This window comes from Monodon monoceros, unplaced genomic scaffold (genome assembly GCF_005190385.1).
Source record: "Monodon monoceros isolate NGI ecotype Baffin Bay Population unplaced genomic scaffold, NGI_Narwhal_1 Super_Scaffold_9, whole genome shotgun sequence".
Lineage (NCBI taxonomy): Eukaryota > Metazoa > Chordata > Mammalia > Artiodactyla > Monodontidae > Monodon > Monodon monoceros.
The window spans coordinates 20,526,418-20,542,271 of NW_021703786.1; the positions used below are offsets into that span (position 1 = coordinate 20,526,418).

At 41.2% G+C, this 15,854-nt stretch overlaps 1 protein-coding gene across 5 annotated transcripts in view; it reads left to right on the forward strand.

Moving 5' to 3' along the window:
* Nucleotides 1-15,550, forward strand: part of RDM1 (RAD52 motif containing 1) — a 39,953-nt gene extending 24,403 nt beyond the window's left edge. The window contains exons 3-9 of one of the 5 annotated variants that reach the window (XM_029212236.1): nucleotides 31-72; nucleotides 3,099-3,221; nucleotides 3,597-3,765; nucleotides 4,720-4,815; nucleotides 6,457-6,546; nucleotides 7,731-7,744; nucleotides 8,259-8,339. In XM_029212236.1, coding sequence (XP_029068069.1) covers nucleotides 31-72; nucleotides 3,099-3,221; nucleotides 3,597-3,765; nucleotides 4,720-4,815; nucleotides 6,457-6,546; nucleotides 7,731-7,744; nucleotides 8,259-8,339 — 615 coding nt within the window. Of the gene's footprint in view, nucleotides 1-30; nucleotides 73-3,098; nucleotides 3,222-3,596; nucleotides 3,766-4,719; nucleotides 4,816-6,456; nucleotides 6,547-7,730; nucleotides 7,745-8,112; nucleotides 8,340-13,107; nucleotides 13,180-15,271 lie in introns of those variants that run through there. The other 4 variants (XM_029212234.1, XM_029212237.1, XM_029212235.1 and 1 more) reach the window with 4 other exon arrangements.
* Nucleotides 15,551-15,854: the final 304 nt, after the last annotated feature.

Sequence of the window (15,854 nt, forward strand, 5' to 3'; positions counted from 1 at the left end):
TCAGCAGGGGATGCCCACAGAGCCCAAAAGGCATGCGACCAGAAGCAGCTTTTTCAGACATCTCCAGTGAAGGTGGGTCCAAATGTGGAATTCCTCGCTCTACCGGGATGAAGTGCTGAATTTAAAACTGATAGGCCATCGGGAATTCCCTGGCGGTCCAGTGTTAGGACTCTGCACTTTCACTGCTGAGGGCCCGGGTTCAATCCCTGGTCGGGGAACTAAGATCCCAGCGGGGTGGGGGGGAAAGGCCAGCATTTGTACAGCACTGTGTACAGAATACTCTCAGATTCACTGCTCCACTGATCCCCCAGTTCCCCAGATATTTCTTTCTTTTTTTTAGATGAAGAAACTCGAACTCAGGATGGTTAAGTGACTTACTTAAGGTTCATGACAGTACATGTGGAAACTAGAGGCCAAACCCAAAGTTAACTGATGTTAAACCCCATGTAATTTTATGCTGCCCCTTAATTTAAGAAATCTTCACAAGAGTCTTCCTTATATTTACTTTTATGTGGATTTCAAATGTGTGAGGTTGACAAACGTTTTTCATTAATTGATTGATAGATTTTTGTTTGCGTTGGGTCTTGTTGCTGCGCGCTGGGTTTCTCTGGTTGCGGCGAGCGGGGATTCCTCTTCTTTGTGGTGTGTGGGCTTCTCATCGCGATGGCTTCTCTTGTTGTGGAGCACGGGTTCTAGGCACGCAGGCTTTAGTAGTTGTGGCTTACGGGCTTAGTTGCTCTGCGGCATGTGGGATCTTCCCGGACGAGGGATCGAACCCGTGTCCCCTGCATTGGCAGGCGGCCTCTTAACCACCGTGCCGCCAGGGAAGTCCGGAGCTTGAGGAACTTTTGTCAGATGTAACATAAAGGAGGCTTCATCACCACTCTCAAACTGCCTATTCAGAGCTCCCTTCACATTCCAGAGAATGGTTAAAATATTCTTTCATGCATTGTAGAAACCTTATTCCATATTAACATGCCATCCAATTTTACTTCCCCAGAATTAACATTTCATTATGTGCCTCCATTCAGCCACCATTCCTTTTTCAAGGACCTTTTCAATTCCTCTGAATAAGTGAGTGAGGCTTAGATTTCCAGACCTTTCCCTTTATAATTGTGTGTCTTCTCTGGTTGGCTTCTCGCTCTGGCTACTTCCTACTGACCTTGCTGCCTATTCTCACCCATATTTCTTTACTCACTGATTTCACCTTTATTGAATCTGAGAACTCTCCTCAGATGTGACTCCAGGTACACTACCTCCCACTTCTGTACCCTGTTTACCACCCTCTTCAATCCTGGCTGTACTCCCTGGGATTGAAATGGTTTTGTGTCAGGCATTCTTTTGTTTGCAGACCCTGCGACCATTTCACATAACCACTCAGATATTACAGATGGTCCTGGAAGGATTACGAAACAGTTACTTGGTGTCAGTTGTGAGTAATGAGTTCTTTTCTTATATTGGACATGAAGACCATTCCATAAGCTTAGGTTCTGAGATTTTCACAGCATAAAGCTCGGCACTGATAGAATGTTCTACATGTCACTATAGAGTTGAGAGGAAAGGGCATTCGTATTAGGTTTCCTTATTTAATGCGGAGCCGTAGTTTACTGCCCACACGCCCGAAATTGTTACCTACTTTAATTATGCGTTCTTTTTAAATTTTATTTATTTATTTATTTGGTTGCACCGGGTCTTAGTTGCAGCAGGCAGGCTCCTTAGTTGTGGCTCGCAGGCTCCTTAATTGTGGTGTGCGAACTCTTAGTTGCAGCATGCATGTGAGACATAGTTCACCGACCAGGGATTGAACCAAGGCCCCTGCATTGGGAGCATGGAGTCTTAACCACTGCACCAGCAGGGAAGTTCCAATTATGAGTTCTTTTATTCATTGGCAGTTATACATACTTCTTATCATTTTTCCCTTGTATTTTTTATAAATACAGAAAAGATAATAACATCTTAAAATAAAATGAAGGAAAGGCCTAATGTATCTGAGTTTTTCTCAGTAGCACGAAGGGATATGTTTGCCAACAAGAACTGTGGCAAGGTTATCCCAGATGTCAACTGTCTCTACTACCCAGGGGCTCAGAGCTCTTCTGAAGCTTCCTAATTGTCCAGGACAGCTCCATTATGACTCACTGTACAGGGCCTAGCCTCCCATGCGACACTCAACATTTAAAACGTAGTCTTCATTTCTCCTTCCCAGCAGGCAGCTTCAGTTGGAGAAAATAATTTCATTTTCTTAATGTACTCATTCATTCACTCAGTCAACAGACCATCACTCCCTTATTATATGCCAAGACCTATGCTTGTTTCTGGTAACAAGGAAAGAATAATATACGGTTCCTTCAAGCACTTAAGGAGCTCATAAACTAGTGACGGGGAAGATGCACAAACAAATCAAAGAATTAACAATTCTTTGACTTTATTAGTATTATTTGAATTTTTATGACTGTATTTATATACTACACGCTGTTGAAAACGGAAATAGACATTTAAGAAAGAACTAGTGATGTAAAAACTCCACAGTAACATGTAAGTTATTGAGAGAGTTAAGACTGGAAATATTGGCACTCTTAAAGAAGCTTGTTAATGCAGATGAACCTCTAATTCTTTTGGTTGCTTTATTTACATTTAGAGAGGTATACGTATTCGTCTTCTAACAGGGGTTAGTAACTTGGGGAGGGGGTGCTACAGATTAAGGTCCTAATTCAGTGGCAGGTCCATCTTATCTCCTCTTCAGCTCATATTCTCAAGCAGGAGCTACAGGATGAGACGACTAAAACCGTTCACTTCCTTTGCTTACCCCCAGCCCCATAATAGGCTTCTGCTGGGCTTCCTTGGTTGGTTTCATCATCACTTTCACCACCAGAGGTCAGGGAACCTTCCGGTTAATCAGGGGCCCTGGAAATGATGCAGAAAAGTACTGACCTAAAAATAATAAATAACATTTATTTAGGGCTCACTGTGAACTCATTGCTGAAAATGTGCTACTTAATCTTCACAGCCCCTCTATGAAATTGGTATTGATAAATCTCAGGTATATCCAAAATAAGTCTCTATGTAGGGTTGTGATATTTTTAGGTCTTTTATGTCTTTAGGTTCATCTCGGCACCGGACATAAGGCGGTTCAACATAATACGCCTGCCCTAAACAGCTCCAGATGCCAAGAATTGGCAAATTACTACTTTGGTTTCAATGGGTGGTCAAAAAGGATCATCAAGGTAAACTCTGTAGACTTTCTTTGACTAACGAGACTCCTTTCAACATTGAATTCCTAGACTTTAGAGAGAAGAATAGAACAGGGCTGTGGGGAGGAGATGTGAGAGGCTTCCACATGGAAGTATCTGAGCATTGGCCTGCCACCTAGAAATAGTGATAATCTCAATGATATGGACGGTGGTGTCCATAATTTTCTCCAGTATTTGTATGGTATATAATAAAAAATTTTTGACCATATCTAATCATTCATTTGCAAGTCTCACTTGATTTTGAAGCTATGGCATACCTAAACTATTACCTGGGATTGCTGGAGTTAAGTTTTTATTTCTAACAACAGAATATTTTGAAGTCTAGCCTTTAATTCAAAATCCTGACAGCTTCAGGATCTTTCTAACCTTGAAGAAAGGGAAAAGGAAGATATTGTGACACCACTTCAGAAGCAAAGCCTGAAGTTGTTTTGTGCTTTAGAGGTGGTGTTGCCCTTCCATGAGTGCAGGAGTCCCGAAGTTGGCATGGCTGAGGAACCTTTGGATAAGTTGGAGGAAGGTCTGTTTTCCAATATGTGTGTGTATGGGGAGGTGAGGGAGTGGGATTTCTCTTTTTTCCTTTCTTTCTGAAACTCAACTTTTCAGATACATCATCACCATAGCTAAGCAAGTAAAGCCCTGGGCAGAATTTTTCTGCCTGACAATATAGGTTTTTATCTTAGGCAATACCTGACAGCACCTTAAACTTTAGAATTTTAGAACTGACTGCCTGCCAAGAAGCTTAGGAGGAGCGAAAATTAGTTAGTTTTTGTGGTTTTTTTGGTTAATAATTTGTGATATGCTAAAATAGTCCTTCAAATACGGATGTCTTCTGGCGTTCAGTTATCCCAACAAAATCATTGTCTAAAGATTGAAATAAACTCTTGTGTAAATGTTCAGTCCTTTGCCTCCTATAGAAGGGCCTGAGCGGAAAAAGTAACTGTAGATCCCTACAACGGGGAATCCGATTGGTACTGAGTTTTTTCCTAGAATCCATGGCACTTGGGCTTAGGGTTTTAAGTCAGAGGCAGGGCTGTTAGCGAACGGAGTGGAGGAGGCTCCACCATCCACCTGAGTGGGTGATGGTTGAGGAGAGGCCAGATCATCTGCACCACCACCAAATCTGTCTCACTGTATGAATCCAGCCCTTCACGCTCAGGAGAGCAGGGTCTATAGCAGTGTAGCCTCAGCTTGTCCACTTGAAATCTGTGAGTAATATGAGATTTGTGCCACGTTCTTGGTTTGCATTTCCCATTGAGTATTTTAGGAACTTCCAGAATAGATCTGAGCAGTAAAAATGTGCCAAGCCAGGGTATACCTACAGCAGAGTCATTCAACCGCTCCCCACTGTAGTGCCTGCCCTTGATCACTAAGGTAATGATCTAAGAATCACAGATGCATTTTTAGTTTTAAACACATTACCTAGAAATCAGTTATTCAGCATTTTAAATTCATCTGTTTTGGTTGGATTTAGGGTCATTATTCCTTCTGAAAAGGAAGGTAACCCAGAAGCTTGCTATTCAGAAGGCTCTGACAGATGCATTCCAGAAACTGCTGACTGTGGTTTTAGGTAAGACCATTCTGATTGTCCTTGAAGTCCTTCAGTTTCAGTGAGCAAATAAACTTATTTGAAAAGTTAATTGGATGAAAATAATGGTTATCTAAAACATTACCTATTCTTTCATTCACCAGATGCTTTCACAGCAGCAGTCTTAAATTTGTTCTTTGTGGCATTTATGAGAAAAACGGCAGGAAATATTATTGTCCCCAGTGTTTAGATGTAGAATGACTTGCCTCAGTTCATACAGAAAGTGTTTGATCCAGCTCTTCCTCAATTGCTTGCTTATCGTACAGAGTACTGTAGTGATTATAAGCCCTGCACACCTGTGTTTGAGTCCTAACTTTGTCTCTTAGATTTTGTTGTTGTTGTTGCAATTTTAGGTTTTTCTAGCCAGAGACATTTGAAGGTATTTAATATCTCTAAGCTGCAATTTCTTTATCTGCAAATAGGGTTAGTAATTCAGCTTACCACCTAATGGGGGATATTGTAAGAGTAAATGAGATGATGAATGTAAAAAGCTTAGAACTATTCCTGAAACATAGTAAGCAGACAAAATATATGGACTATTATTATTATCGTTGTTTTCTTGTTGAAAAGTTTATGAGATTATGTTTTTGGAATCAGTTTAATTTCAGTTTTCATTTCTGATATATTGGTTGAATATGATTCTTATAATCGGCTATGTTTTTGTGATCCTTGAAAGTGGTCATGCTACTGAATAGCGTTGATTGTGTTCCCTATCGAGTTATACAGCGGTGAGAATGTCGCAGGCTATGCCCGAAGGAAACTTTATGATTAGTAAATTCCCAGAACAGAATTGCTCCCCTGCTTCACAGCCCTGCAGGCTTAGAGACTGAGAAATCCTAGCTAAGGTGTCAGAGAGCTTATTTGCTTGTAAGAGTTGACCCTGCATTGGTCTTGGCCTTCCAGGCTTGGCAGTCCTTCCAGTGAAGTTTGACTTCCCTGGTCATCAGGCTGAATCTCCACCAGCTGTCAACTCTGGGTAACAACCTTTAAGAACCAAACTAAATGTCTGGATTGTTTGTCCCTAATATGCCAAGGTATTCCTTATATGTACTCAAAACTCCTTAGACCAAAAAGCCTGGTGGCTCTAGCTTGCCTTGAGGAAAGCTGTATTGTCCAAAGGGTACATGGGCCAGTTTCTGCCAGTAGAGTGTTCAAATGCTCTCTCTCTCTCTGTCTCCAAAGCTTTGTTCACTGTATCTGGTAGAATTTTGGTCCCAAGAAATAGGCACTTGCCTTGCTTCTAACATGAAATATCTATTATAGTCCAGTGGTATCTATCCCAGGTTTGAGCTCATTTTGACCCCCACCTAATGCCTTCCTATTTCATTGTATTGTGATTGAACATTTTTGTTTCCACAGCTTTTAATTCCTATGTCATTATTCCTTAGTTCTTATTACTAAGATCATAAAGGTTTTTGAACCAAAGTTGATACTTGTTATGTATTTTTTCACAAGTAATTATGATAAAAACGGAAGTGTCAGATGAGGGAACTTCTAGGAAAATGGTCTTATTTTCTTCTTTTAGAAATCAAAAGAATGTGTAATTATTGGGTGCTACCATTGTATACAGGAAGTTTTAAAACAAGAAACCTTGTGAATTGATCCTTGTTAGCTTTCTTTCAGAAAGTGGTAAAGTAGCTTTGACATATAGACCCTGTGAAGAGGTCACAGATGCTAGAACCGAAGAGGAACTACAGGATTTCATTCAAGTATGTGGAGATAAAAACTCAAGGGGTACACAGCCAGTGTAGCCGTAATTCAAAACACCCAGCAGGATTTGGAAGACTTTGGCATGTCTACTCAGCTCTGTCATCCTTAGGAAAAGGTGAAACTGTGAAACTGCTTTTCAGGCAGGGAATTTCTAGGACTTTTCCAAGTCCCGAGCCTTGTCTCTGGCCCCTTATTTGAAGTTTGGAGAGCAGGATTGAGGGCCATCAGTGTATGTCTATAGTTGTGGACACAGGAGAAGACACAGGTCTTTTAGAACTCCCCTCAAATATAATTGCAAGGATATGGGAACAAAGTAACTATGGTCTTAAGTGTGATTATGCTACAGTGTTTTAAAACTATTCATGCCTTTCAAGTAAGGTATATTACCCAGATCTCAGCATCTCATATATATCTTGTGTTAAATATTTTGCCGAAGAACCTTTCTGTAAACCAATTATATGGATGCCTCGAATTAGGGATTAAGTTGTCAACGTAATTTCTAAAAGAAAACATTAATGTACTGCATATAGGATTTTTATTAAAAAGGAGCAAAAAATGTGTTTCATGTCATTGAGAGCTTATTTTCGGGCTAGATATCTGATGATTTAACTCATCCCAATGTTGGAAAGTTTGTTTTGAAGGGAAGAAAGTAGAGAAAGAAAAGGTGGTTATGTTCTGAAAAATGTAAAAATTTTGAAAGTTTTTCGTGTACAAAAGAATTATTTTAATTCAATTTAAATCAGTCAAGGAAACTTCAGACGTATCCCTGTTTGGGCTTTAAGAAGTCTAGCTTCCTGTGAAATGTGAGAGGAAGGGATTCCGTATTGATACTGAAGATTTCAGAAACCTGATTATAACAACAGATCCATTCCTAAATGAAGCCAATCTTGGAATCAGTTCCATTTAGAAACCATTATGTGCTAGGCACTGGAAATAAGATGAAGCTCCTTCTCTCTTGGAGTTTAGGTGTTAAAGGTGTACCAGACAATTAAAAAGGACTAAAATCAAATAGATTATGAAAAGGCCTGTGAAGAAAGTAAACTGGGTGCTAGTTACAGTAGTTCAAGAAAATTACTTAACATGCTGACTTTAACATTCTAAGTGTCTTCTCCATGTGTGCACACAGGGTAGACCTCTGAAAAGTGACACTGTAGTTTTTTCTAGATTAATGGCTCTGTTGAGACAAGGTGGGGTGTGGGAAGTTTGCCCATGCTAATGTAAAGGGCCATTCACTTGGCTTTAGACTCTCTTTCCCAGGATGAATTGCTCACCTGCCCCAAAGCCCTCCTGCAGAAGTTCTGGAGTCATCACTGGTTCAGTGGTGACCCCTAATAACAGAGTGGTGAATTAATAATGAGACGTGAATACTGAGAGTTTGGAGGAAATGGCAACATTTTATGTTATTGTTTTTTAGTTTTTTAACATCTTTATTGGAATATATTTGCTTTACAACGGTGTGTTAGTTTCTGTTTTATAACAAAGTGAATCAGTTATACATATACATATGTTCCCATATCTCTTCCCTCTTGTGTCTCCCTCCCTCGCACCCTCCCTATCCCACCCCTCTAGGTGGTCACAAAGCACCGAGCTGCTGTGACAAAGTGAGAGAGTGGCATGGACATATATACGCAACATTTTCGAATAATTGTAAGGTGTGTTCCCCTCCCGCCACCCAACTGGTGCTCATTTTGCTGGTCAGCTACTTTTCTTGTCAGCTGTGTGGCCAAAGGGAGGAAGAATGTCTCTCAGACTTCAGCTCTGAGGAGGAAGAGTTCAGATTGCCAGAACTGGATTAGCACTTTTGAATTTCCCAGAATGCTACGTCCTGTGGTTTCCTCGGGAAGCTCTGCATCCTTCCCAACCCCCCTCCACCCCTGGGCTGTTGGAGTTTAGGGCCACTCGGGTCTGCAGCCCAAATCCCGCCTCACTGTTTGGGGCCAGGGAGGGCAGGGAGGGGTTGGGAAGAGGGCCCGGCAGGAGGTAACTGTCGCCTTTGCAAGGGGAAGGATGGCTTGGGCCCTGGGGACTCTGGAGAAAAGGCCCACTCTGGTGGCGCGGATTGGATCTCCGCACTAACCTAATAAAGGTGGCGTAACGAAAGATGTCATAAATAACGGGTGGAACATTAGGCGGGGGAGGGGCGCGCGGTTGCTAACCTGAGCGCTCTCGTCGGCGCTGGCATAGCGGTTCAGCTAGGACACAGGATGTGGCTCCGGCTCCTCACTGGCCTGGGTCACTGTGCCTGGGAGCCGCAGCACGTTATGTCCCGGCTGCGCCTTTGGTTGCCACGGCTCTTCCTCACGTGGCTACAACTGTGGCTTCAAGTCCAGGCAGTTCAGCCTCCGGAGTGGGCTCTGGGCCCTGTCCAGGTGACCCCCAACCCCCCGCGGCTGACAGAGGCTTGGTCTTCATATGCCTCAGACCCCCCTCCCAAATTGCCCCATGCCCTTACACCCCTGGCAGAAGCCGGGGGCTTTAATTACTTGATGTCCTGGTCTCCAGTCGAGATGTTGGCCCCGCCTCATCAGGAGTTGACTGAGACTGAGGCTCCATACCCGGACACGGGTTCTGTTGGAGAGCTGCCTACAGGGCCTTGTTCAGGGGAGGTGGAACCTTCGCCAACCCAACAGGAACAGCCAGCTCAACCTCCAGAGCATCATGAAATGACAGTTTCACCTCCAAGTCACCCTCATGGTCAGCATTCAAACTTATCCGGTGTTGCTGTCAAACCTGCATATGTGGAGCTTACCATAACAAAAGAACCCACTCCAGAGGTGGGCCCTTCTCCAAATCAGGGCAAGCCTTCAGCTCAGCCCTCAGGGCCCCTTACTAATGCAGAATTTTCTACAACCCAGCATGAGGCCCCCACGCTGCCTTCAGAGCCACCTGAGGAGGTTGAACCTTTGCCAGTTCAACAGGAGGCTCCAGCCCAATCTCCAGAAGCTGGTACACATAATAAACCTTCAGTACAAGAGGAGCCCCCAGCTGAGTATCCAGAGTATCCTGGAGAAGAATTTACACCTGCCACAAGCCAGCAGGAGACTCCAGATCAGCATCCACAGGCTCCTGAGGTTGTACCTTCTCCACCTCAGCAGGAAGCCACAGCTCAGCCTCCAGAGCCTCCTGGTGAGGTGGAATCCTCTCCAACTCAGTCTCCAGAGCTCTCTAATGTGACTGTAGTTTTCTCTCCAGAGCATCCTGTGCCAACAGTTTCTCCTCTAGGTCAGGATCAAGCTCAGCTTCTGCAGCGGCCCGATGTCACTGTTAAACCTGTGGGTCTTGCACTTATCGTAACTCCAGCGTTCACTAATGAGGTTGAAACTTCTCCACTCCAACAAGAAACCTCGGCTCAGTCTACAGTGTCCTCTGAGCAGTTGGAACCTTTGTCAGTCTGGCAGGAATTTTCAGATCAGCATCCAGTCCCCTCTGAAAATGTTGAACTTTTTCCAGTTCACCAAGGAGCCCCAATTCAACCACCATACCCCAAGGTGACATTTCCAAATCCAGAACAAGTTCAGGCTCACCACCCAACTTTGATTGAGGTCACAATTCAACCATTGGACCTTGGACTGACCAGAAGGCCAGAACCCACTAAGGAGGGTGAACCTTCTCCAATCATGCAGGAGACCTTAACCCAGCCTGCAGAACCACCTAAGGAGGTTTTTGTAGCTCAGCCTCCAGTATATCACAATCGAATAGTTCCAACACCGGATCAGGATCACACTGAGCCTCCAACATCACCCAGTATCACAGTTAAACCTTTGAACCTGGAGCTTACCACAACTCCAGAACCTACTACAGAGTCTGAACATTCTACAGCCCGGCAGCAGACTACAGCTCCCCCTCCAAAACACCCTGAGGTGACACTTGCACAACCAAACCTGTCTCAAGTCACAGTTTCACCTGTGGACCTGGGAGTTAACATATCTCAGCAACCAAGGCCATCTGAGACGGTTCTTTTTCCTTCGACTCAGTATTCAGTATCCACAGGTCTTCCTGGTGTAAGATATACCCCAGAAAAGAAGCAGCCAGGGCAGAATGCCACCACAAACATCAGCATATGTGAGCTCTGTACCTGCAAAAATGAGACGCTGTCATGTGATGGTCTCAGCCCAAAGCAGAAGCTCCACAGAGTGCCTGAGCCAGAGCCTAACGCCTACAACGGCACCTTCACCATCCTGTAAGAATCCCCTTTCCTCATTTGTTCTCTGCATCCTGCCTGACAATGCAGCCTTTCTTCAGGTCTCCCTGGGTCCTCCTTATCTCCCCAATCCACATTGACTGACTTTCTGTTTCCACCTTTTGTTTGTCAATGATTCCTTATCTTCATTATCCTTCTTAACTATTTTTCCCTCTTCTCCAGTCTTTTACTTTTAATTGCCCTTATTTTTTCCTTCTCCATTTTTTACCCCATTATTTAATTCCTTAACATCTACTCTTCTCCCATCTTTACTCCATCCTCTTTACAGCAACTTGTCCCTCTCCCCATCTCTTTGGTGGTAATACAACAATGTGGTTAAGAGTAGAGATTCCGGAGCCAGACTACCTGGGTTTGAACCCAGGTCTGTCATTTATTAGCTTTATGACTCAATTTCCTCATCTGTAAAATGGGGATTATGGTAGTCATCATCTCATAGGATGATTCCTATGACTGCTAAATCTCCCAATGACTCCAATCTCATTGGGAGATTTAGATGAGTTAATATTGGTAAATCTCTTCCATCAGTGCCTAGCGTATATTTTAGTGTTAGCTATTATTATTATTCAATCCCTGTTATATCTAGAACTCATCTTTGTCCCCTGGCTTTCTATATGTAGCACCCATTTTGTGCCCAACCCAGGGCTAAGTACTGTGGGAGCCACAGAAGTATATGTCATTGTCTCCAGAACATGACAATGACAAGTGGGAAGAAAGGGGATATGCCTTAAAAGGGAGGTAATATATCATTAAGTATTAAGAGAAATACAGATACGTGCTGTAATTCACCAGAACCTGTAATCACAGGGGTGTGGAGGTCACAGAAGGCTGCATGGATAAGCTAAATCTTTAGCTGGAACTTCAAGATTGGCTGTGATTTGTCAGAAAAATAATAGGCAGTACAGTGTAGGCAAAGGTGTGACTGCAGGGATGATCAGAATTTAATGGATTAGTCTGGCTGTAAAGAATTGGGTTAGGCAACAATGAAAGATAGGATTATAAAATATCTTGACTGCAACGGGGGTTTGAAAGTTATGCTGTGAGATACGGGGAGCCACTGCAAGTATTCAAGCAAGAGAGACAAATGATTAAAGCAAGAGGCTGATTTTAGATTTCATATGTAGAGCGACCTAGAGAGGAAAGCTTGGTTCAGGGAGACCAAATAGAAGGCTTTAGCAAAATCTAGGAGTAAAGTGAGAAGGGGTCGAATTAGAGTGGTTGTGATGGAAGTAGAAAGAAACTCCTGAGAGTACTACAGAGGAAAACCTGACAAGATGTAGTAATTGACAAGAGTTGGAGGATTGTAGTACAGGAAAGAGAAAAATCACGTGTTGATGGGCAGAATGATGGTGGTATAATAGGTGGAAATACAGCAGTTGGGAAGCAGAGCCAGTTTGAGGGAGATGAGTTCAGTCTTAGGCATCTTTTATTGGTGAGCATAAAGCAACCAGAAGGCTCTGTTTGAGTGGAAATGTCCCTCAGGCAGATGGGCAGACAGGTATCCGTTTTGACTTATTTCTGACTCCCGTGAAAAATGTGCATATAAACTGAATAGTTCCATTGTTGCGGAGGGAAGAGGACAAAGGTAAAGGTAAAGATTCAGTCATCCACTGAGTTAGTGGTTCAAACTGAACCTCAGGCATTTAACAGCTTCTTTTAAACATGTCTAATTCATGGATACATTCTCACTGTTTAAAAAAAGAAATGTCACAGAAGTATATAGGATAAAATGTGAAAATTGCACCCCACCTTCCCTACCACCAATAAGGTAACTCCTGTTACTGTTTTAATGTGTGTCCTTCCTCCGGATCTCTTTCCTTTGCATTTTGTTCCCCTAATGAGGTAATAACTTTACTCCTTGTTCAGTGACTTGTGCTTTTCCCTAGGCAATATGTTTAAGAGATATTTTCGTATTAGTCCCTCTAATTTCTAATTGCCTTCCCGTATCCTTCTAACACCTGGAGAGATTCTGAGGGCACTGAGCCAAAGCTTTGGTGTTGCCTGCCATAGGATTTCTTAATATTTATTTGCTGATATTGATAAATGTTTGCCATTTTTCTCATTGATTTGTAGGAGTCATTTTAGACACATAAGTGATTTTGGATAAAAAGTAATTGGCATTATGTATCCAAGAATTTGGACAGATAGGAAGTTCAGGTTCTGAGGGGATGCCTCATTGTTTGTGCCAGTGGCCTCACAGTATGTTTTTATTAAGTGTGCACAGTGGGAAGCTGGGCAGCTGTGGGAATTGAAAAGCTGGTCTTTTCTGCATTTGAATATTCCCTACATGGTGGCCATGATTCTTTTCCTTATTCTCTACATTCTTTTCCTACCTATTCAAGCATATGAACTGTGTTTCTTCACAGAAATTTCCAAGGAAACTCTATTTCTTACATTGATGAAAGTATATGGAAGGCATACCGCTGGGCTGAGAAGCTGTGAGTATACTCTCCCCAAATATGAATACAAAAAGCTAACTGCATTGTAAGATCCTTCTTGGTCCAGAATTTTGAGGTCAATACCTGTGAGCAAAGGTACTTCCCCTTCCATATCCCAAAGCAACCTAATGATTGAAATTCTGTGTTTATATAAAAAATTAAATTTGGCAGGACCTCTTGAAAATCAGTAAGAGACAATTTAAACTTATTTTCCATTATACAAGTAATACATGATTGTATTCTCAATATATAACAGTGAAATAAGAGGTATAGTGAAAACCCTCCTTTTGCCCTAATCCCACACCCACTACTTTGAGTTTAGTATTAATCCTTCCAGATCTTTTCCATACGTTTGAGTACATACATATTTACAGATAGCAAAAGAGGTTTGTGTGTTTTTCTTATCATTTTTTACATAATTAACATCCTGAAATTTGATTCCTTCATTTCATGATATGTCTTAGATTTCTTTCCTTCCCAGTACATAGAGGGTTACCCCATTCCTTTAAACTCCTGCATAGTATTCCATAGTATGAATGTGTTACAGTTTAATAATGCCCCTATTGAAGGATGTTTAGATTATGACCAGTTTTCTTGTTACTTGCATTGCTGCAATGAATATCCTTGTACGTGCATTTTTGTGAGCCTGGTCGTTTATTTCTATAGAATAGTTATCTAGAAATGGGATTGTTGGGGTGAAGACTATTTAGATATAAAATTTTATTTGCCCTCAAAAAAGTTGTGCCAGCTTACCCTGCAGTCACCATACTGTGATGACATTCATTTCCCCACACCCTTCCACCACTGGAGATTCTCACTTTTTTTTTTTTTTTTTGCTAATCTGACAGATGAATAAAAGGGGTCCCGTCTGAATTTGAGTTTTCTTATTATTTGTGAAATTAAATATGTTTATATGTTTACTGAACATTTGTATTTTATCCTTGAATTGTCTGTCCTTTGCCCATTTTTCTGTTACTGTTTTTTTATTGATTTGTAGTAAAAGTCAGTTTAGATACATAAGTTATTTTGGGAAAAAAACATTCAAAGTAATTTTCATGACAGTCTGTGGTCATATCCTTAGTTCAACTTGAATAGACGTCATAAATGACTTCTGAATTAATAATAAAAGACATAACAGTCAATCTAAAAACTGGTATTATGACCACCCTTAAAGAGATGCCCCCTTAGTCTGATATCTTATTGGTAATGAAAAAACTGCTAGAACCAAGCCCTTTTTTTAATTTACAGATTTCCTGAATACTATATGTAGTTTATATTTCCCGTGATAGTACCTAACTTGGAGATTTAGTTTCCCAATCTTGTAAGAAAAATGAAAGTCATTTGGCACAAGAAATAGATAACTTAATTTCCTCTGGGAGTGGAGGGGGGTGGTAGACTGAGGGACAGAGGTAAGAGAAAAAGTTTGAATTGTGTGCTACATATTTTTGGAATTTTGAGATGTGAATATATATTACATATTTTTAAAAGATAAATTCAAATTAAAAGTTAATTTTTAAAAAGCATGTGTTTCGGAGATGATACACTATAACATGAATCTGGTAAGGTTTGAAGATTTCTAAGTCAGCTTGAGGTTTATACCTTATAAGCAGAGGTTCCTAACTTGAGGTCAGTGGTTCCCCAAAGCAGAATTTCTTAACCTCCCTCCTGCTCCCCGGTGTATAACTCTTTGGCAAGCTGCAGAAGCTTATGTTCTTGGGATAATGTTTTAAAATGTATAGTAAGTCAAAATATATAGAAAAACAAAGGAAACCAACTATATTGAAATAGTTTTCAGAATATTTTTAAAATTAGTGAAATAGTAATAAATATGCTTCTCTTAACACTTTAAATAACAAGATATAGTGGTAGGTCTAATAAATATTATAACTCCAGGGTAGTGATGAGAATAAATGATATTTTGAGGTATCTGCAGCATATACGTGATATGAAGTGACCTGTGATTTCTATTGGGGACCAAATTAACTATACTGCTAATCTACTGTGGTTCGTTGCCTACATTCATAATGGAAGGAAGTGCTGGTTTTAGTTAGAGATTTGTGAAAACTGAGATGTACTTTTATTTCCCATCCAAGTTTGGCACTCTGCATTCAGTCCTCTCTATTCACAGACCTCTGCCCTAAAAGGATGATCCACAAGTCGAAATTGCGTGCACACTTTTGCGTGTGTTCAAGAAAGTGCAGTTTGTTAGGGAAAAACACCATTGCTTTTATGAAATTCTCAAAGGATTCTTGCCTCAAAAGATTGAGTCACAAATGTAGGGGAGAAAAAAGACATTTCTTTTCCTGTAATTATCCTCATGAGTGACGATAAATGGATAATTTGTTTTAAATAAAAGTATCTGATAGTTAATAATTTGTCACTTTCTGAATTCACTCAATAAATATTTTTCGAGTATGTACTATATGCCACGAACTGTTTTACATGCTAGGGTTACAGGCCCAAGAATGAAACAGCCCAAGTATCCCAGTTCTCAGGGGGTTTACAAATAAATAGAAATAAGTATATAAGTATAATAAATAGATAGATATAATTTCAAGCATTGCTAAGTACTTTGGAGAGAAAGAAAGCAGGGGAAGGAGAGTAAATCAGTTCCAGAAAGGCCTATTGTTTGCATTATATATATAGTTAAATCAATGAAACAAAGAAACCCTGAG